Below are 22,978 nucleotides of genomic sequence, written 5' to 3'. Positions count from 1 at the left end.
ACATCACACCATTGAACTGATAGTTATTGTATCATTCAGTGATAAATGGGTTAATAAAAAAGCAAAACATAGGTCTTCTGCTCCCAAGTTTCTGCACTAACTTCTTTTTTACAGTTTTATCCTTTTCATGCCAAACCAATTCAGATTTTCCTGTATTAAAAATATAAAATACACTTTTAATAATAATACAGCATATTAAATCAGTAGTGTATGTAATACATGGCAATTTAAAGAAATACAGTGTAAAAATATGTATAATTTGTTTTATTGTAGGTAAAAATTAATAAAACATTTAGACTTTAATGAATTGAGATATTATTTAAAATGTATTTGAAATTCAATACTGCACTTGCTTACGACAAGCAATATTAATTAAGAAAAGTTAATTCTCGGAAATAAAATTTATATTATATCTGTAACTTTTTTTTTTTGTAATTTGAACCAAGAAAAATATTAAGATATTATCTGTTAACAATTTTTCCCTTAGCATCTCAGTCTTTCATCTGGAGGTCCAGGGTTTGAATCCCAGTCAGGCATGGCATTTTTCATACACTACAAAATTCCATTTCAGTGTCTCACACACACACAACCTTCAAGCTTATATGGTGATATCATTAAAGAAAAAAAACAAAAACTTCCACATATTATTCTTTGTTATATGTAAAAATTTATTAACATGCACATGCTATCAAACTAATTCATTGCATGGCACGTGATTGATAATTTTCAGTGAAACCCATCATGTATTACTTTTCAAAGTTTAGAAAGCTCAGTTGACATGCTGGGTGGGATTGGACTGCTGGACCAGTGACTGGTTTTTTGCTATCTACAATATTCTGTCATGGTACACTATCCTCTCCAACGTACAATTAGCAGTGCTAACATTATTTCAGATGCCCCAAGTATTAATGTGTGTAAATAGAAACAACACTGGACATTTATGTGATTACATTCTATCTTTTTCAAGTAATAATTCACCTTAAATTAATTCACATAATTAATAGCCATGTTCCCTGGAATGTAATGATCTATACTATAAACTTCATTTCCATGTCATAATTATCATCCTCATCTCATTGGGCCATGAGGGGGTTGCTTATTGTTCACTAGTTGAACAGATTGCAACGTACACATTAGGAAAATAAAAAATAATACATAGACAGTTGTCATAAAAGGCTTTTTTCATTTAAGGTTTTTTTTTAGATTTACGTATGAGATATTAAATTTATCTGAAAAAATTAAGATATATTGGTAATGCTACTTTAAATTAATACTCTAATTTCAATACCATACATATTATTGAATGGTTAATATGTGCACTACGCATTTAAAACCAATAACAAACACTACGTTACAATGCAAACAGAACACACACACAACTTCCAAACAATGGAAAATACGTAAGCTACATGTTTATAATAGTACATTAAATAGTTACCTAGTAGTGCTTTTGAAATGTTTTAGTATTTTATTTGGCCAGAAAAATTTAATATTAACCTCAAAATTTAAACAAACAAAATTATTTGCAAGGTAGACAATAGCATTTTACACAAACGAAGAACTGATTGTATAGTAGACACTTGTCATAAAGGACAATTACTTTTTTGCAACAAGACAAGTACATCAGTAATTAAAGTAAATTTGTCTTAAAATACATCCAATACTATGCTGGAAGAACTTTTAGCTATCACCATATTATGACAGAAACATTCAAAATCTTTCTAGGATGGGTTTTTTACAACACTTAAATAAATTAGTTTAAAAAAATTCTTGCTTAAATTAGTGTCAAAAAATTCTTTAACTGTTTGGTACTCCAACTGAATATATATATAAATTATTGTTTGGGTAAAACTTCACATTCAACCTAAGAATGCAAGCAAGGAAAGAAATTAGGATTTATCTGATACATCTTTATTCTATATAGACTGAAGTGAAATTTTGAACAAGGAAATATTAAATCAGGAATGGAATTACAAATAAAAAAAACCTTGAAAAATTAAGTAGATTAATTACTAACCTTCTAACAATTTTTTCATTACTATTACACAATATTACTGAATTTAATAAAATTTAATTTTGTTTGAAAAAGAAATAAGTACTGTATTACAAATGTATAATTCTATCACAAATTACTGGTGTATAATACATTTATTTCTATATTAAAATTGTACATACTAATCAAAATTATAAAATTAAATTAGTCTGTAAACCCATAAAAATCATCTTCACACAAAACATAGATGGTAGTACTCCCCTAATGAATGTACTTTACAACTGGCTAGAAAAATATCACAACAAACACACAAAAAAAACATTTCTTCTCATTTCTATTTTTAGATGTTGCATAAAAAAAAAGTATAATAAAATGGTTTACTTAATTCTATTATAGTCTTGTTCAATAAATCACTAAGAATAAAAATTAAAGAGTAGGAGAGAAATTATTTTTTTCAAAAATCAAGTGGTGCTATAGCAAATACTGAATTATCAGCTCAAATAACAATAAAGAAATTGTTAAATATCATATTTTATTAAAATTAAAAAAAAAAATTAAATTAATGGCACAATAATGTAGTGCCTATGTTTACTGACAAGTTCTTATTTATCATTTATTTTTGCACATTTTTTTTAATGTGCACAAACTGCATCAATAAACTGTATTATGATAAATCATTTTCTTTTATGTAAAGAAATGAAATTAATTACCAATAATATGTAACAAAATGGCTCATTTACATCACAATTAATAATATTTACGCAGTCATTCATTGTTCTATCATTCACCAATGTCATTAGTATTTACGACCAGGTCCGTAAGCACCAAATAAAGGTTGCGGTGCAGGAACAGGAGTTGGAGCACCAGAGTTGAACTTTCGCAGTAGGTCTCCCTGTATCAGGTTATCCAATGCTTTTTGAACAGTTGGATCATTAAGAAGTGGAGGAGGTCCTCCTACAGCAGTTCCTCCTTGTACTGGTGGTGCTGTACCTCCTCCTCCACCACCACCACCGCTCCACTGCGTAGGTGCAGGTACTGGAGCTGGAGCAGGAGTTGGTTCAGGATTGTTAGAGCCTGTTTTATTCAAAATGTTTAATATACGATTTTGAAGTTCGGCCTGTTTTGTCGGTGGAATAGTTGTATCTGAAAAACAAATTCCAAATAACATTAATATTTTCCAAGCTACACTTATTTGTGGTTTTCACACTGAATATGTATTTACAATTGAATCTTAACATAAAATGAATGATATAATTGGAAAAAATGCCAGCATATACAGATTTTCATTTTTGAAGAGTAGGACCTACTTCTAGCAGTTGAGGATAGATGGTAAACTAAAAGCTTTCATACAATAAAAATGTTTAAGTGAGAAAACACTATGTGAAATTAAGTCAGTTTGATATATAGCTTCTTTTATACTGTTGAATAATAAATACTAGTTTCATGTAAAATAGGAAGCAATATACTTCAGCAATTACTGGCAAATAGATATTTTTAATTGTTACATATAAACATTTATAGGGTGGTGTACAAAATTGATTACTTATGTACTTATTCTAATTTATACAAATAAAATTAATCCATCTTTACTCTTGAAACTTAGGTGTTCTAGCAAGAGCAATTCAAGAAATATTTAAAACATTAACTGCAGGCATCCAGCAGTTACCAAGCAATCCTACCTTTATAATACTGAATTAGAAAACCTAACTTCATTCTTGCATTAAAACTGATCAGTCATGATCTGGTGAAAAAATATTATTACATGACTCACATCATCTCACATATAAATACAATAAATTTTTAAAATGAACAGTATCTAGTAAATAAATAAAATAAAATTTTATAAATATTTACAATAATCAGTTGGTTAAAAAGTGAAGTATCATAGCCCAAATGTATCTAATTTGGATCATTTTATCTTCACACTCCTTCTATTAGCTTAGGGAAGTATAAAATAATCTGTAAGATTAGATGATTCTGTTTATGAATTCAAGAACCACGAGATTTTCACATTTCACCCACAATTTCCTACTTATAATGTTTTCCTCATAAAATTAAATGACACCAATGTTTTAGGCCATCGGCCTAAACAATGCCAACAGCATATAGTAAAACTTTTTCCAAGATTGTTTAATTTAAATGATCTACAGGTAAATATATATTATATATATATATAAAATTCATCAAAATCTTGTAAAAAATGGTTACGTATGGTCACAAATAAATTAAATTCTACTAAAATAATTGTAAGTATGGTGTAATTAACATTTACCCTAATATAATAATTGATAAAACGATAGAAATAATAAAAAATTGTTTAAAGGAAGCCCTAGAATACACAAATGCATTAATCTCCATTATAAGGGACATTTGTCTTCAAATTACTTTGAATATGAGATCAATTTTTATATACAAACAGAAGGATTAACAATGAGATCACCTATATCCACCATTATGTCTGAATTACAAAATTTTGAAAGTAAAATAGTTCATAGTATATTAAATAGACACCAGATACTATTATGAATGATATCTAATGTTATTTTAATCAAATATAACCCAATTATAAATAATGAAAATCTGGTCATTATAAATAAACTAACGATAATAAAAATTAAAAATTTTCATCCAAAATAGAAAATAAATGATAAACCCATTTTTTTAGAAATTGAAATTTACATAAATACAATAGAGACATCAGTTTAGAGAAAACCCATAATAAATAGTATTAAGATAAATTTAAATTGTAATCACCCATGGTCACAAAAAATTAATACTTAAAAAAACCTGATATATTTAGAGCTACTAACTCATTACACAAAAAACAATTTAAAACTATAACTCAAAAAAGAAACAGATTAAATATAACAAATAGCAGTAATTAATGGATTTAATGGATGAGTAAGATGATAAAATTGTAGAAAAAAATGATAAAAAACAGAATAAAAAGTAGCATGATAATTTCACAAAAATACAATAAAAAAAATAATACAGAGATTATTAACAGTTTTTACCTTAAATACAATTATAAAAATTAAATAACAGAAAATAATTACTTATGTATATGATAAAAATAAATATAGAAAAGTATATAAACTAAATTAACACATTATAAAATATTTAAGTAATAACAATAATAAAACTAATAGGACTTAAGAGGAATATACAAAACTAAATAGAATGAATGTAATATTTATATTGATAAAACTAACAACATTTAAAAAAAAGGTTTACAGAACATTACACTGCTTATTAAAACAAAAAAAAAGGTATATATAATGTGACCGACCATTTGTACAATGCAAGCATAGTATTACTGACTGCAAAAACAATTTAGAGATTTTAGAAGTTTGTAATAAGATAAGATAACAAAATGGATATACTTGAGAAATATTACATTTAAAAATTTAAACAAAAATATAAAATGATAAGCCACCAAATCACATTTGAAGATGATGATTTAATTAAAAACATAAATTATGATGGTTGGAAACAATGATATTACAGACAAAGGGAAAACATGACATTATGAATTTACATCATTCCAATACGGGCAGCGGAGTTGTGTTTGTCCATAGTAAAATTTCAGGATTATTACATATTATTATTAACAGTGATAGTTTAGGCAATTCTAAACTTTAATTTTTTAAAAACTGATTTTGATGTAATTATAAAATTAAATACCAACTGATGATGCGGGATCCTGCAATAATTGATTATTGGTGTTAATTTGGTAAATTTACTTATCTATTTACTGTGTTTTGGTGGTTAAGTTTCAGTTTATATATATATTTTCCACAGTATTCAGCTTACCTTGAATGGAAGGTATTTCTTTGCTGTCACCAACTTCTATCTTAATTTGAACTTCCCTTTTATCTTGAAGATATCTAATAACTTTATCATACTGAAGAACAGTTAACTGTCTGTTTTGCTGAAGTAAATTTAGCAATGTTTGAATTGCTTCTGGATGTCTATCTATAGAAGAACCAAGTGGTAAACCAGGAACACCAGCTCGTTCTCCTCTCAAGTATAGCTCAAAGTTCCTCATTATTAAACTGATTGCATCATCCATTGGCATGTTTCTGTGTTCTGTAATATCAAAATAATTTCATAATAGAATATTAAATTTTTACATGAAAGGTTTACTACTCATTTCCTTTAAAATGCTAAAGGTTTTTAAAAGACCTTACACACTTTTTGGATTATATTGATTTTAATAATGATTGCTGTTTGCTTAATAACATACAGCATGGTCAAAAGAGAGGTGGGTTTAATATGTCAATATGGCCGACAATTTGTTGTTGTGTAGGCATAGTATTACTGACAACAAAAAAAATATAAAAATTTTGGAAATTTGTAACAGTTGGGTATACTTGAGAAATATTATATTTATAAATTTAAACAAAAGTATGAAATGATTAATCAACAATCATTTTTGTTTTTATTTATTTTTTGTCTTTGTAATTTTGGAATTTTTTACGATAGATGATGTGGGATCCCGAAATATTACTTCTGGTATTAGTTTTTTAGGTTCTTTTACTGTATTTGGTGGTTATTTTATTGTTATTTAGGTTATTTGGCACATATGGATTTGAATACTAGATCGTGGATACCAGTGTTGTTTGGTGGGTAGGTTTCAATTAACCACACATCTCAGAAATGGTCGATTTGGGACTATACAAGACTACACTTCATTTACACTCATACATATCATACTCTTTAGTAATACCTGAATAGCAATTCCCGGAGGCTAAACAGGAAAAAGAAAGAAAAGGTTATTTGGCGCAGTGGTCAGTATGTTGAATTTTCACAAAGTTATATATAAATATATATGATTTAAAACCAGTCATGGCTAACATTTTTAGACTTTAAACATAAGCACACTTATTTCTTAGTAAAGAAAGGCACTTTAAACTTGTGTACCCTACACTAAAACTCATTTTTGAAATTTGAGTATTTATAAATCACTTAGCAGTTTGACAACAGTTTTCAAGCACCTCCATAGGTCACATTGTTAATTATTATAATACTAGTTTGCATATCAGATGACTAATAATTAAGTGTTTTTAAAACAATTTTTTACACTGATTTAAGAAATGTTTTTGTTTATCACGTATAGTTTTTCACAATTCGACTATATTGATTTCTAAGGCAACAGCAGATAAGGAAAACTGTTAGAGGGATATATTTTTGTAAACGGGTATGTTGGCATCACTTTGTTCCGCTAATCGTTTGTATACCGCTTATGTGATTGATATGATTGTATTCAAATTGATATGTGATTGATATTCAAATTGTGCATATTTTTGGAGTTACTGTTCGATTAGCCTATTTGAGTGCAGTTTATAGACATGCTGTTCTTCATTTTTACCAGTGTCTTTTATATTTTTTTTTTTTTTTTTTTTTTTTTTTTTTTTTTTTTTTTTAAGGGCGAAAAACGGTTGAACGTTATCATCGCCCGGGTCTTTTATATTTTAAATAATATCTAAACGTAAGTGCAAGAACAACCCCAATGTTTTTTGTTACATCTGTGGAAATTATGTGATGCTTAAACAAAGAACAGACATAACAGACTTTGTGAAAAAAGCTTATTATGCTTACTTCACAGTGAAACTTGGAGACCAGCACAAACTGTGGTTACCAAAAAAGGTTTGCCAGTATTGTGTAGAAAGATTGAGATTATGGACTAAAGATAAGAAGAAATCATATATACTGTTTGCCATTTCTATGATGTGGAGCAAACCTAAAGACCATCTTCAGGACTGTTACTTTTTATTTAGCTGAAGTTAAGGGTTACAATTCAAAAAATAAAAAATAAATTGTGTATTCAAACATTCCTTCAGCTACTGAACCTTTATTTAACCCTATTTTTAACCTTTATTGAACCCTATTTTGCCTTACCCTCTTCCTCCAGCTGATTTTGAGGGTGAAGCTGAAGATTATGTTGATAGTGAAATATCCCAAACTGAATCTGATGAAGAAAATATCCCCAAAAACTAATTTCTCAAGCTGAACTTAATTTGGTATAAGGTTTGAATTTACCCAAGATATCTGCATAATTATTAGGGTTCCAACTTAATAACAATCTTTTAGCACCAGGTACATATTTTTCAAAGTACAAATACAGAGAAAAATAACTAATTCTGTAGAGAATTAGTTAAAGAAGGAAGGAAGTTGCTTAAGAGAAAACCTGTATAAATTAATGAACCTTTTTTGTTTCACTGTTCTCAAAATCTCAAGACAAATTTTAATAACACCTATCAATGATTTTTAGTAACAATATTTGTAAGAAAAATATTTGTACATATAATGATGTTTAAATGCACTAATTATTTTATCAATTAAAGTGATCACAAAAATAATCCTCTTGTTAAATAAAAACCTGATGTGATAGATAAAAATGAATATTACTTTTGGAATCAGCACTAAAAATAGATGTAAGAACATCTGTTTTTAAAAACTCATCGACAAAAAATTTCAAAATGCAGACTGGTGTAATTATTAGCCACTAAAAAATGCTAATAGCACACAGTGTAACAACAACAACTAGCATTATCTTCAATGAACTGAACAGCCAATCTCCACGGCAGAGTGGTAGTGTCTGTAGACACTACCTGAGGTCCTTTCAACCAGAGGTCCCAGGTTCAAATTCCAGTCAGGCATGACATTTTTCATATACAACTAAATTCCATTTTCATATCCCACAGACAAGCTTAAGTTTATATGACGAGATCATCAATTTTGATAGCCAGCACACTTCTGTGTGAAGCAGTAAGCAGTTGAAACCTTCATCATTGGCAATGAAAACCTGACTATATAATCTGTCATTTAGTGAGTTACTTCTGATTTTATTAACTGCTGTGATGTATGCAGGTATTCACTCAGGTTTCTTGCAACTAAACATTGGTGATGTTTATAGACTGTAACGTGATCTTAGGTTGAGCTGAGAGCAAGTGTACATGCAGTCACAATCTTTAAAGATTTCAATTCCTCGGCACAAAATGAACAAAAGTAAAAAACTGTAATGCTACATTAAAGACCTCACAATTTGTCATTAAAGCTCGATCAAAACCCTTTAATTTCCATATTTATTTGTATCAATACGTTGTTTAGATTGGGAGATATGCAACATTAAATAAAAAAGTGGCCTTTTTTCTTTAAAGTGGAATATTTCGGTTCAGAAAAATCATAGACAGACATACAAACAAAGAAATTAAAATTAAATAAATATCTTAAGCTTTTAAACAATTTTAATGCAGTTTACTGGAGTAATGCAGTTTCTTAAATCTGAAGTATACTGTCAAAAAGATGAGATTCAAGCTTTAATTTTTTTATTTATTTCTAGGCCTATTAGACATCTAAGCTTCTTAGATATCTAAGAGGCTTTGATATCTAAGCCCCTTGGCTCCAAAGTTACAGTAGTTTTCAACAATCATTTTTTATCATAAAATATAGGTGTCCCTTTAATTTTTTGTACTAGTATTATATGTATTGGGCAGTAAGAGGATATTCACAGTCCTACACAGTACCCAATTTCAGCATTTTACAGCAAAATATAAAGTATATAAAATCATTAAAAAAAAAAATCATTCTTGTTGTCAATAAAATTTTAATTAAACTTAAAATCTGTTAGATTGACTTAAATGTAAAATTTATTTACCTTGATGTTGTCCATGAAGTATATTCACAGTAAGACTGCGATGTTCTTCATTTTGTAATGTAACAACAATGGCATACAAACTCCCTCTACCTGATATATTAGCAAGAACTCTACCCAAAGGAACGTCCTCATTAGGAAATAACAAATCTACTGTTAAACCAAGTTTCTTCAATCTACGCTCAATGTATTCAGCATATTCACTAAAAATAGAACATAATTTTGTTTATCAGAATTACTTCATTTATTTCTAATACTACCTCCACACACTTCAATATTAATCTAATATTAATAAGTAAAAAAATAATGAAGATACACGAGTTTTATTTATTTTTATCGCTTACTTATACTTAGACCATGGTAAAATTTTAATTGAAAAGGGCACTGCGACTAGGAAAAGGTTTGAAACCATTGCATTAAAGAATAAAATTCAACAAAAAATCCCTCTCCTAAAAAATGTAAAGGACTTGAATTTAAGATATTTATAATTTTTTTTCATCAAAACTAGAAGTAGCTTCATAAACAATAAGCTGTTACATTAGACAGATTAAATAGATAATAATCATGCATTTAATTTTAAATTATTTCTCTAATAAAGCTGGTACAAATAATTTCATAATTAAACTTCTAAAAAAAAAACATAGTTTTTAAATCAGTGTATAATCCCAGATATAATTTGTGGATCAGAACCATAACCTTTGACAAAGAAATAATTAGCAAAACAAGAAAATAAAGAAAAATGCACTTGAATATAGTTAAGTCACAGATGAAAATAAAAATAGTTGGATTAAAGAACATAAAGAATTTGATGGTTGAGATACTGTTACAATGCCATCAAGAGTACTCAATGAGATTAAAAGACAAGAAGTGAATCAAACCCTAATTAAGTTATGATTTTATATATCTTATGAATGATAGAAATGATATGAAAGACCGAAAAGGTATTGGGCAAATGACACTATCTACATAATGAAAAGAACTGGTTAATAAAAGTCCTAAGAGAGAGATGGTGGAAAAATCTGGAGATCTGTAAATAAATGATGACAACAGGAAAAGGAAGTGGAAAAGAAGAAAATGACAAGACAATCAATTTGCTGTGTGAACAGTGTAAATGTAAGTCAACTGTTTTTTTTACAAATATATATTTTACACTATGTTTTTATTATTTACAAATAAGATAACTGATGTTGCTAGTAATTTTTTTTAAATGGTTAGATATGCAGAAGAACATTAATGTATGCATCCCAAAAAAAAGATAACCACCAAGATAAATAAAACCAAATATTTCATTGATAAAAAAAAATTAATTTATAAAAAAATTGTCAAAGCATTGGTATACAAGAACAAATAGAAAAAACCAAAAGAAAGTTGGTCATAAAAGGACAAACTGAAAAAAAATTAATTTACATTTAATCAAGCAATTAAAAATTATTAAAGTAGTAAGAAGTTAGTTTCTTAACTCATTTATCATGAGAAAAAAATAAAATTATAAGAACAAACACAAAACACAACCCAAATACAACAAACAAAGATCTTGTACTGTGTTTTTTATGATATGTACATTATCATTGTGTCTATAAACAAGCGGCCACTATCATGCACCAAAGTTACATTCTATGCACTTGTATAATCAGAAATGATCACATGGTTTACACAAGATTGCAGAATGCAAGATTCCTTTGTGCCAAAATTTCCTCTTCACTACTTGAGTGAAAGTCAATGACTAGAATGAACAGCAGAAACTACATGACAGTTACTAAGAACGGAAACAGATGTGTGCAACATGTATTGGATGTGTAGTAAATACGTAAATGCATTTATTGCATCAGAGCTTGGAGGATTCATTCATGACATGATGCAAGGCAATAAAAGTATAATTAAGAGCTGGATTCACATGGCAAAGAAGATAGATCAAAACTCCTGTTGGAACATCACGTGATAGTTGTATGCTTTTCCACAGAATGTTAAAATAAAATTAGATTGCATCATGGGAAATTTCCAGTGGGGAAACTGAATTGATGAACAACTTAAATATCAGATAATTTAAGACCAAAATTTTAAAAACAGATGCTTAGTGAAAATACTCATATGAGTTGTATATGGGAAATATCTTCACGTAATGATTATGAAGTCATATAAAAAATAAGGTTATGCACAATTATCATTGTTAAGTTAGAAAGAAACAAAAATCAGTTGTATATGACAAGTTTGTTTCATATGAATTCTAACTTCATAAAAATCAGAAATCCCTTTCTAGTAAAAATGATTATACTTCTTTTTTAAGTTAACTAACTTGATTTAACCAATTAAACAAAAATTAGACTGTTTGGTTAACATTAATGAATAAAACCGTTGAACAGTATCGGGAAAGAAAAACAAAAAAAAGATTATTGGAGAAAAAATAAACGTGCCTGAGAAATAATCTAAGGCAGCAACAGTAAACCCTTAACTGTTAAAATTTAACAGTTTAGCCCTTATCTAAAAATATCAATATCCTAGATGTTGTTAGAATCAAAATAACACTGATTATTTTCTTAAGCTATGAGTTTTGATAATTTTTAACTGATAACGTACAAGTTGCTACCTTATAATAAGTATTTCCTTTTCCTGACAGGTTTTTAGGAATAAAGTATTATTATCTAATGATCAAGTTTTGGGTTGAGTTGAAAGAAAATAAACTTTATTAATACACACAACAATATGCAATGTTAAAGCTATTGCTAAAAAGTCAAGTTTCTGGAGTACATTTTAAATATTGAAAGAAATATCATTTTCTGATAACCCTGGATATAACTTTCCTTGACTGTTAACTACCAATCTCTGTTCATCTTATTTATTTAAAAAAAGCATAATCAAATAACATTTTCTTCTGAAAAATGTTTTTTTTTTTTATTGACATTTAAGTAAACAATGAATAATAGTAACATCAGCAAAGTATAATAAGAAATGATAACATTAATCAAATAAGAAGCATAACTTCAAAAGGTTTATTGAAATGAATGAATACTGAGCTAAGTGAATAAAGAAATTTTTACATAAGGCAATTTCCAGCTGAACCTTTAATCCAGTAAGACTTATTTCATTAAAATGCTGAAGTAAAATTAATATTAGTCAGCAAACATAATACCAGCTAGTACAAATGAACAAAACTTACATGTATTTATTATTCTTTTCTGATAGAATCCATTGAATAATGAGACTACATATTATTGTTAACTATTTCTTATTGTGAATGAGATTTATAGAACATTTATTGTATTATATAAAAAATAGATAAAAATTTTAATAGATTTAAAAAATATGACAACTATTATTGATAATAACTGCATAAAATCTCAGTTTTGTGAGCAAAATCTATTAAGATATTTTTTATTATACTTTCCTGATAATTTTTGTAGTTAGAAGTCAATAAACAATAACTATTTCAAGGAAAATACTGGAAATTTGAGGAAGGGTATAATAAATAATTACTCCACCTATAAATTTTTGTTCATTACTGTTTTGCAAGCAGTAACTTTGTTTCTATTGTCATAAGCAGTATATATTATAAAAACTTACAACATTCAAAAATGAATTTTGATCCTACATTATTACAAACTTGGCAGCAGATGAACCAAAGTATAAAAAGCTCATACCACAGGAAATTTTGAAAAACCTTTTTTTTACTAGTTAATAACTTTTTTTAAACCAAATTTAATCTGGAAAAGCGTGTAAGGATGTAAACTTCAGTTCTGGTCAAAATCTTCTTCTAACATACACAATAATATTACAGTAAAAAAATGTGTTTACTACAACTGCTAATACTAATTTGTAATAAAGCAGATCAAATTCCTAACTAGTCTATCTGGCAGACAGAAAAAGTAAGCTTTAACCTCAATATATTTGCTAACCATCAATAACACCAGTCAAATATAAATCCTCAAAATAATGCAGTAGAAGCTTAATAAACCTGAATGATGCAGTCAAGAATAATTTTCAAAACTGAATTAATAGGGCCAGACACCTTACGTTTTCAAAGAACACCTTACAGATTTTCAAAGAACAATTACTAATTTACAAAAAGAGAATACACTCTGCTGTGTTGCCAGAATTAGAAAACAATCTTGATTAATTAATTCTATTAATTTAAAAAAAAAACATTATCTACTTTAGAACAGAAGTTTGACTGTCTGAAAAATTACTTAACAGATTAGCCACAGAGAGACAATCAACATACCCAATTTGTCTCAGAAATCTGTCTGTTTCACTGACAAAAGACTCATGGGCAATAATACAGGATAATCTTCTGCAAGGTAAATGTCCTTCCCCATTCACAACAAATACAAAATCAAAAACAAGTGAATTTCTGACAAAACAAGAATCCTTGTTTTAAGGATTCTAATGTAAAAGTAGTTTTTGTAAGAGTGGAATTTACTTATTTAATTATAATACAAAATTAATGTTGTTTATCATTTTTTATTGTACAAAAGTAAGCTGACTTTTGGACCAAATCAAACTATAGAATAAAACAAACATAACTTACGTAATTATTTTGTTGACAACAATAATTTCACAATCATTAGTACGATCAACTTGTGCAATATTTGCAGGAGGTGGATAATCATGTGGCATGACTCCCAATTTATCACCATACGGACCACTAAAAATGTAATCAAATAATATTAATGTTATCTGTCATTTTAAAATACACAATCAAAATATAATACTTAAATAAAAATTCATTTAAAACCAAAGTAAACCTTAATGTTTATGCAGCCACCTTAACACTTAACTGACGATGCTTAAAATAATGAACAATATTTTAACAATATAAAATAATACTCAAATATAAATAAGAATACAAATATATATAAAAATAGAAAGCTAAAATATAAATTAAAAAGTTAAAATGTAAACAAAACTAGTGTACAACAAATCAGTGTATACATAAATTGTCAGCTGATTAAAATTAAATAAACTATTCAACTTTAAAAAATAAAAATAAAAATTTTTTAAATAAATATGTATAATTTATTTACTACCAAATAGTAAGTAAATAATTTGATATTATTTAGAAAATAATACCAAATTCTAATTTTATATATTTCATAAACCTTTTTATGATAAATTTTACAGTTAAAGAAAAGATGTATTACTTTAATTCTTTTTAATATTAAGAAAAACCTGCTAATAATTGTACACATTTCATAGAATAAATAAAATTGAACAAAAAAAAAAGGCTAAACAAGTTTTTCTTTCTTTCTTACAGGTATTTTTTCAGCCTATAGAAAGTTTCACAAAACAGTCTACCTTTTATGTTGTATTAGGGTGCCTCTTAGGTCTTAACAAAGTGGAGGCCTCTAAATTCACCATCTCAAATAGCTTACACAGACAGCTTACTACAACATAAAATGTAGAAATAGATTAAATTTCACATTACTAATTCACTGTATCCTGAAAAAATGCTTGTAAAAAAAAAAATTATCTATGTTTTTTAATAATCATTTTATTTAGCGCCTTTTTCTTGTTACCATAACTTTATCATTCAATTTACTAATTATCTAGATACAACATTTGTAAAGTTTTTTGTTTTTTTAGAAACAGTTGCTACTTAAACAGAAATAATGTTAACTAATGATGATTTACATGCGTTTACATATGATAGCCACACATCCTTTTGCTGAGCACATTTTTCGCTTATACCTATGGAACGATGTTTATTTTGAAAAATTTACAAAAGGCAAAAGTGTTTCTTTGTTATCATTTTATGGAATACAATTATCAATATTTGAAAATAACAATTTTTTTAAATTTTGTCCCCCAGTGCAGCACCCTCTTTCTGGTTACAAAAATTTAAGATAGCCTAGCTGCTTATGAACCAAAAACCTATTACTGCCCAAAAATTGGTTGTAATTAGACGGATCAGTGAAGCTACAGAAGGGAACAAACATACATAACAGTTAAACACATTACCGCTCTTCCTATGTACACAGTTGGGTAAAAACTAATTTAAGTTCGTCTTTCGTCATCACTCTTTAGATTACTTTGTAAAAGCAGTGTAGAAAATTCACAAATTTTAATAATTAGAATAACAGTTTTAATTATACAGTTTACATTACAGTGAAATTAAATATAAAAATATTAGCAGTAAAAGAAAGATAACTACAATTTAAACAATCTACTTACTTTCCTAATGGGTACTCAGTGGGAGGATATGGTTCATCATCTATTCCAACACGCCCTCTTGATCCAAATCCTGAATCAAACCTAAAAGGAGAATTTAAACTAAATACAAATTGATATGTAATTAATTTTTAAAAGTATTTATGATAAAAGAATGAAACTTGTACAAACATAGACAAGGTTTTAAAACCTAATAGTTTTAATTTTTTCTTAATTTTCAAAATAATTATAAACTAGAACTTGCTTATTTTTTCTATAATATCATAAATTATGGTATTGTTTTTCTTCTTGGGGGTGATTCTTATAACAACATTACAGGGACTGAACAAGTACTGGAAGACAAATTACTAAATTACAAACTTACTACAACCATGCAATTAAAATGTAGAACCTACCTTATAGTAAAACTAGAAATAAATTATTTTTAATGACCAAATATAAATAAAACAATGCATCATAAAAGAGATTATATCACAGCTATTAAATAATATAATAACTTATCAAATTATCTTAAAACCTTACCATTAAAAAAAGAATTTAAAAAAATGCATTAATAACTTCATGATTAGTTGACAATTAAGTTGGGATGAGACTTATACTTTGATTAATTAATAACTAAAATAGTATTAATTTTAAGACATATATACTATGAAGATTTTGTGCCAGAAAATCGTAATGAAAATAAAGAAGATTCTGAACAGAGTAGTGGCGATAGTGATGACGATATTGATATACAAGTGAAGCGTACAAGAAAAGACATAGATTGGAGATGAGGAAAAGTGGATGATTCTTCTGCTGAAAATTTGGTTTAAATTTGTGTAATAGTTTTAAAGCTATAATTTTTTACTTTTAGTACTGTAATACGGCTGCTGGTTGGGCATTTAAATTACCGGCAGTAGGGTAGGGCTTTAAAAATTTAAATATTGGCTTGAAGGGTTAATATAGCCCACAGTAACTAAATACAATCATAATCATTTATCTTTTACCTAAGATTTCTCAAAACTACTAATAATTCTGGTCAATTTACAAAAAAGCTGATTTATGACTCTACAAACCTCTTCAATTGAACATGGCTGGTATTCATAATTATTAAATCTAATATTAGTGGGTATACTGGCTTCATTATTATTGGGTCCCTAAATATTCTATGGTAATATTTCCCCATACCACAAAAATATTGATTAAAAATACCTGCCTATTTCAACTGATCTTTATCAACATCAATTAATTCATAATTATGGTCAATAAACTAATACTGTCTTTATTGATAGCCCTTTACTAATCTCATTAATATGAGTAATCTCTCTTATTACCTGTACCAGATAAATTAATTTTCCTATTGTAATAAATGTTTCTGGTTATTTTAATTAAATATTTCAATTTACTTTGATATTTCTTAACATATGTTTTTAATTTAACATTACTATGTTGTTTTTTTAATTTTGCCAATAAACTTTCTTTGTTGCTAATAGTAATTTTTATTTACTGTCATGCATCATAATTCATGGTTAAATTATGATTTTAATTTAAAGTTGTAAAATGGCTTTTTCTCCTTAATCAATGTTAAACTACAGTCAAACCTCGCATAACAAGCACCTCCCATAAATAATTGTTTCGCATAACGAGCAAAACAAAATGTAAAAATATGTTTTCCTTAATGAGCGATGTTTTGCAGAATGAAGACTAGGAGACATCGTGATGTCACATCCTGCCTGCATCTCGGCTATCGGTTTGTGTTTAGTGCTCATTCAGCTAGCATCTTACTGTTGGTTATGAAAGTTGTATTCAGGCACATTATTTCATATTTTTTTTTTAGTGCAAAGTTTAAGCATGCTTACTTGTTTGTACCCAAAGAAAATGCCACAAGAACAAAGGGGTAAGAGAAGAAAAATCACCATAGAAGTCAAACGCCAAGTTATTGAGAAGCAAGAACGAGGTGTGAGCATGGCTAACATAGCATGCACATACAATTGGTCAACACCAATGATTTGCACAAATCGATTAAGGAGACTGATGCTTCAAAAGGTGTCACAAGAATTTCTATGCAACAGCCATGTATTCTCAATGATGTTGAAAGATTGCTTCTCATATGGATCATCGAGAAACAAATGCAAGGGGACACTATTAACGAAAACATAAATTTATGAAAATTAGTTTTAATTTAAGGCGAAACTAATTTTTGGTGACAAAGATGCCAGGATCATCAATAGACGAAGAAGAAGCATTCAGGGCAAGCCATGGGTGGTTCAAAACATCTAAGAGAAGAACCACATCCACAGCATTGTGAGGCATAGAGAAGCAGTAAGCTAAAACATAAAGGCAGCTGAGAACTTCAATAGCGTATTCAAGAAGTTTGTGAATTCTGAGGGTTATCTACTGCAGCATGTTTTTAACTGTGATGAGATAGGTATTTTCTGGAAAAATATGCGGGAGTGAACCCATATTAATGCAGAGGAGAAGGCATTGTTGGGCCACAAACCAATGAAAGACCACCTCACACTGCTGTGAGACATTTTGTGCAAATGCAAGTGGCGATTTGAAATTAAACTGCTGCTTGTTTACCATTCAGACAACCCATGAGCCTTCAAGAAGTATAAAGTCCAGAAGAGTAGGCTAAATGTCATGTGGAGGTCCAACAACTAGGGGCTTGGCTGACACATACCTTTTTACAGATTCATCTATGAATTACCTATGATTATCTATCATTACTTTTTTACAGATTGAATCTATGAAGTGTTTGGTCCACCAGTACAAAAGTATCTGCTTGAGATGAATTTGCCACTCCATGCCTTCCTTATTATGGACAACACTCCTGCACATCCTCCAAGCCTAGATCAACCTCCTTAAAGAGTTTAGATTCATCAAGATCTAGTTCCTGCCTCCCAATACCACTACTTTACTGCAGCCCATGGATCACCAGGTCATTTCAAATTTTAAAAAGCTCTACACTAAAGTGTTCTTCAAGCGTTGAGGTAACTAAAGAAACCAATCTCACTCTCAGAGAGTTTTGGAAAGACTACTTTCACATCGTAGACTGCTTCAGGATGACTGACAAGGCATGAAAGGGGGCCACCAAGAGAACCCTTATTTCTGCATGGAAGAAGCTGGACAGCGTTGTCGAACGCGTCTCTGAGGGGTTTGAGCAAGTGCCTGTGATTGACAAAATTGTGTCTCTGGCCAAGATTATGGAGCTAGAGGTAGATGGCAATGACATTCATGAGTAGTGGAACAGCATAGCCAAGAGCTGACCACTGAAGAGCTTTTGGACCTCAGAATGTCAAGAAGTTGTGGAGGAATTTCATTAGCAGAGGAGGAGATAACACCCTCAGGAGAGTAAAAGTGAAATAAGGAAAATGTTGAAAGCATGGGAAACTGTTGCACCACACGTTGAGAAGCATCAACCTAATAAGGCAGTAGCTATACATACTATAAATTTATTTAACAATAATGCTGTCCCATTTTCGCCAAATTTTAAAGCATAGGCAAAAACAAATGTCTTTAGACAAATTTTTGTAAAAAGAGATGTATTATAAATTTGTTTGAGTATTTTTTTAAAATGGAATGCATTATCTTATTTTACATTGATTCCTATAGTAAAAATTGTTTCACTTAACAAGTGTTTTACATTACGACTAGGATTCAGGAGCAAATTATGCTTGTTAAGCAAGGTTCCACTGTATTTTATATTATTTGGACAAAATTGTTTATTGTAAAATCTACATCTTGATTCTGAAGAACAGTATAACGATTCCCACACTTTGTAGTAATTCTATTAATTTAGTGTCATTTATATAAACAATTTAACTTCTGAAGAATGATTTTGGTTTATATTTTTTCCCTGTGAGTAATAATGACTGAAAGATGATCAGTAATATGGCTCTGAAACACCAGTGATAAGAGTAGACCCATGGTTTTGTATTTTCTTGTAAAAATATGATCTAAACAAGATTCAAATCCATTCAGCCAAGCCCTAGGTACTCATTAATATGGCACAAAGACTTACTTTCTAACATTAAAGACATATAATCTGCAAAAATGTTATGTTCATAAAAAAATACCAATTTGTTGCCCCAAAATATATTGTTATTAAAATTTGGTAGTAAATCTGTAAAACATTTGTCCAGCTCATGGATATATAAATATGTCTAAGCTATCAATAGGAGACCTATGTACACTAGCAATAACATTTATCAATTTGAAGTCCACTAAAAGGCATTATCTCCAATACTCATTTCTAAAATTTTTGGAACTTGTACTAACTTGACTGTAATAATAATAATAATAATACTGTAATTCCACTATTCTGATTAATACTTCTCCAAGTGTGAAATGTGTTACAATTATTAATTCTAAACTTCTAAATATTTAAATTTCCCAACCCTGTTCTTGTTAATACAATTATATTACATTCTACAATAAAAGTATTTAAGGTATTTAAATCAAAATTTTTCTTAACATAACTATGGATATTTGAATTAAATATAAAAATAAAATCACCACATCAATCAGTAACTGACAGACTTCAACATAATAAAAAGAAAATTTACAGGATATATAAAAATTTATCTGTTTAAGAATTCAAATAAGAAATAAAACAGAGATAAACTAAAAACACACTGTTTGCAGGCCCATATTTATATCATTATATTTAAACAACATAAATGAATCAAAGCATTCAACCCCAAAAACAATTTACATTTCAGTTATCAACTAGCACTCCAAGAAAGAAACAAAATAGAGTACATGCCATGTCTACATCTGTAGATTTCAACTCTTTATGAGAAATCATTGCCTTTTCCTCATTACCATTAGACAGTTATGTATTATTAAACACAGAGTAATATTCATTCAGTACAGTTGAGCATAACTGAAATAAAAATTTATTTCAGTTTACTGTTCTAGATTTTAGTTACTTCTTATGAATAGTATCGAGCTTCGTCATGTTTACAATTCAAGATCAACTTATTCATCTTGTATTCTCTTCAGGATTAAAAACTGAAACACCCAAAAGAAACTGAAACTGAACCCCACTTTCTCATATTTTTAATCATATTAACTGTAGTACTAAACGTTCAACTTCTTTAAATGAGACTGCGATATAAAAAAATTATACCATGAAAACCTAACAGCAGAGATGGTATTGAGAGATACAGACTTCATGGAATAAATGCAAAATAACAACTGTAAAACTGCTAAAAAACTGATAATGAAAATAATATTGAAAATTTACCAATTAAAATCTGTCAATAAATTAGAAAAATTTTTGAAAATATAACAGACAAAAGTTGTACAAAGTAAAAAAATACAATATAACTTGCATAAAATTACTTTTCAATACTCATTTATTGAATTGTCCCAAATTAAATAATTAAATATGTATATATGTTTACTGCTCAGGCATTAGGAAAAAAAAAATTTGTAAATAAAAATTCATATAAAAATAAATCTCACTAAGCCAGATACTTTAGGAGTTTATTTACTCTCCACACATTTACAAGGAATAAGATTCATTAAAAAAAAATGTGTTTTTTTTAAACATTTTGTATTTTTTTATGCCCTTAGAGACTTGTTACGAAGAAACCATTAAATCATCAGTTAAATAAATATTACAAATCACAGAAAGCGACAATCCTAGGAATAACTCTATTCCACAGTAAAACTGTGATTTCTAGTTACACTGATCTGTCCTTTTTTAACATTAATGTAAAAGGAATCATTCACACCTGCATAATTTATTAAAAAAAAGTTACAGCCATGACAAAAGTAAATTAAACATATATAAATTACAAATATATTTTTACACTACATATCAACATTTTTTTAACCTGTCCACATCCCTCCAATTTTTATCACGTCCTCCTCTACCACTCCGTCCACCACCTCTAGGTCTTTCACGATCACGATCTCTGTCCATACTGCCACCACGTTTATCATCTAACGGTGATCTTTCACGTCCTGAACTCCAATCTGGACTCTTCCTTCCACCTTTACCAGTTAATGCAGGTTTAATGTCTAAAAAAATTAAGGCAATAAAAAAATACATAATTAAAAACAACATAGAAAAAAAAATTACTGACATATTTATATAAGTTGTAATCCGTTAAGAGCAATGAATGCACTAACATGTAAAGAAAGGTATTTTCAATATGCTACAGACATGTAAATAAGTAATAAGCCATCCAAACTTTAGTATTATGTAACAGAATTGGTGCACAATTTCTTTTGTGTAATGTATCATGAAGTTGTCAATATAAAAGAGGGAACTTATTTTCCTGTCTTTACAATATCTTGTTTAAAAAAAAAACTTCTTCTATTTGAAAAAAAATGACCAACAAACATAATACATAATATCATAAACCTGAAATAGTATTCTCAATCTAGAAAAAAAATACTAAAATTCTCTACTATTGACCAAAACTACATTATACAACCTATTATAAAACTTTTCTGAAACACCATAATAATTATTGGTATTTTAAACTTTTTTTCAGTAAAATGTTTACTGAAAAAAGTAATCATGAATATTAATATCATACTATAATTAATAAGCTAGAATTACTAATAAATACTAAACATTTATTAATGTATTATCTGTTTATAATCCATTTATAATTTATCTGTTTACTGTGTTTTGGTGGTTAAGTTTCAATTAAAGTATATGTATGTGTGTGTATGTGCATGCGCTTGCACACGTTTTTAAATATATAGTTAAAAACATAAAAAGGCTGGAAAAGTACATCAAGAATCTTAACACTTAAGATACACCAGTATCTGATACTTTCATTCCTTTACCAAGGTTACTTAGTTACTCCTTGGCACTATAGCCTGTTTAGGACCTTGGCTCTATTACCATGAAGACTATTAAGTTAAAATAAGATTAGTTCTTCAAACAAGATAGATGTGTATTATCCTCTCTTGACTTGTTTATTAATTAATTTATTTCAATGTATTATTTTTCTGGAATATTTATTTTATGTATTTTTTCTTGCTATACAACATGATAGAGTCTCAAAAAAAAATACGAATACACAAAATTTTAGAATATGATAAAAATATATGTTCACCCAGGGAGACATAAATGAGGCAAGTTCATGTGTATATCAAGTATCAATGATGTAATGCTTAATAAGAATGAGGCTGTTTTGAGTGTGCTCAATGTTATGATT

General features: G+C 28.3%; 1 protein-coding gene across 3 annotated transcripts in view; it reads right to left on the bottom strand.

Moving 5' to 3' along the window:
* Positions 1–2,133: 2,133 nt before the first annotated feature.
* Neos (nuclear receptor coactivator protein neosin) overlaps positions 2,134–22,978 on the bottom strand; it is a 42,558-nt gene continuing 21,713 nt past the window's right edge. For 2 of the 3 annotated variants that reach the window (XM_075368549.1, XM_075368551.1), the window contains 6 exons: positions 21,638–21,824; positions 15,816–15,896; positions 14,173–14,289; positions 9,654–9,853; positions 5,807–6,082; positions 2,134–3,136 (listed from right to left, as the gene is read on the bottom strand). In XM_075368549.1, coding sequence (XP_075224664.1) covers positions 2,790–3,136; positions 5,807–6,082; positions 9,654–9,853; positions 14,173–14,289; positions 15,816–15,896; positions 21,638–21,824 — 1,208 coding nt within the window. In that variant the 3' untranslated portion in view covers positions 2,134–2,789. The remainder of the gene's footprint in view (positions 3,137–5,806; positions 6,083–9,653; positions 9,854–14,172; positions 14,290–15,815; positions 15,897–21,637; positions 21,825–22,978) is intronic. The other variant, XM_075368550.1, reaches the window with a different exon arrangement.

This window comes from Lycorma delicatula, chromosome 6, assembly GCF_047948215.1.
Source record: "Lycorma delicatula isolate Av1 chromosome 6, ASM4794821v1, whole genome shotgun sequence".
NCBI classification, from domain to species: Eukaryota; Metazoa; Arthropoda; class Insecta; order Hemiptera; family Fulgoridae; genus Lycorma; species Lycorma delicatula.
Note: the sequence above shows the minus strand (reverse complement) of the source record. Positions and strands in the feature narration are given on the sequence as shown.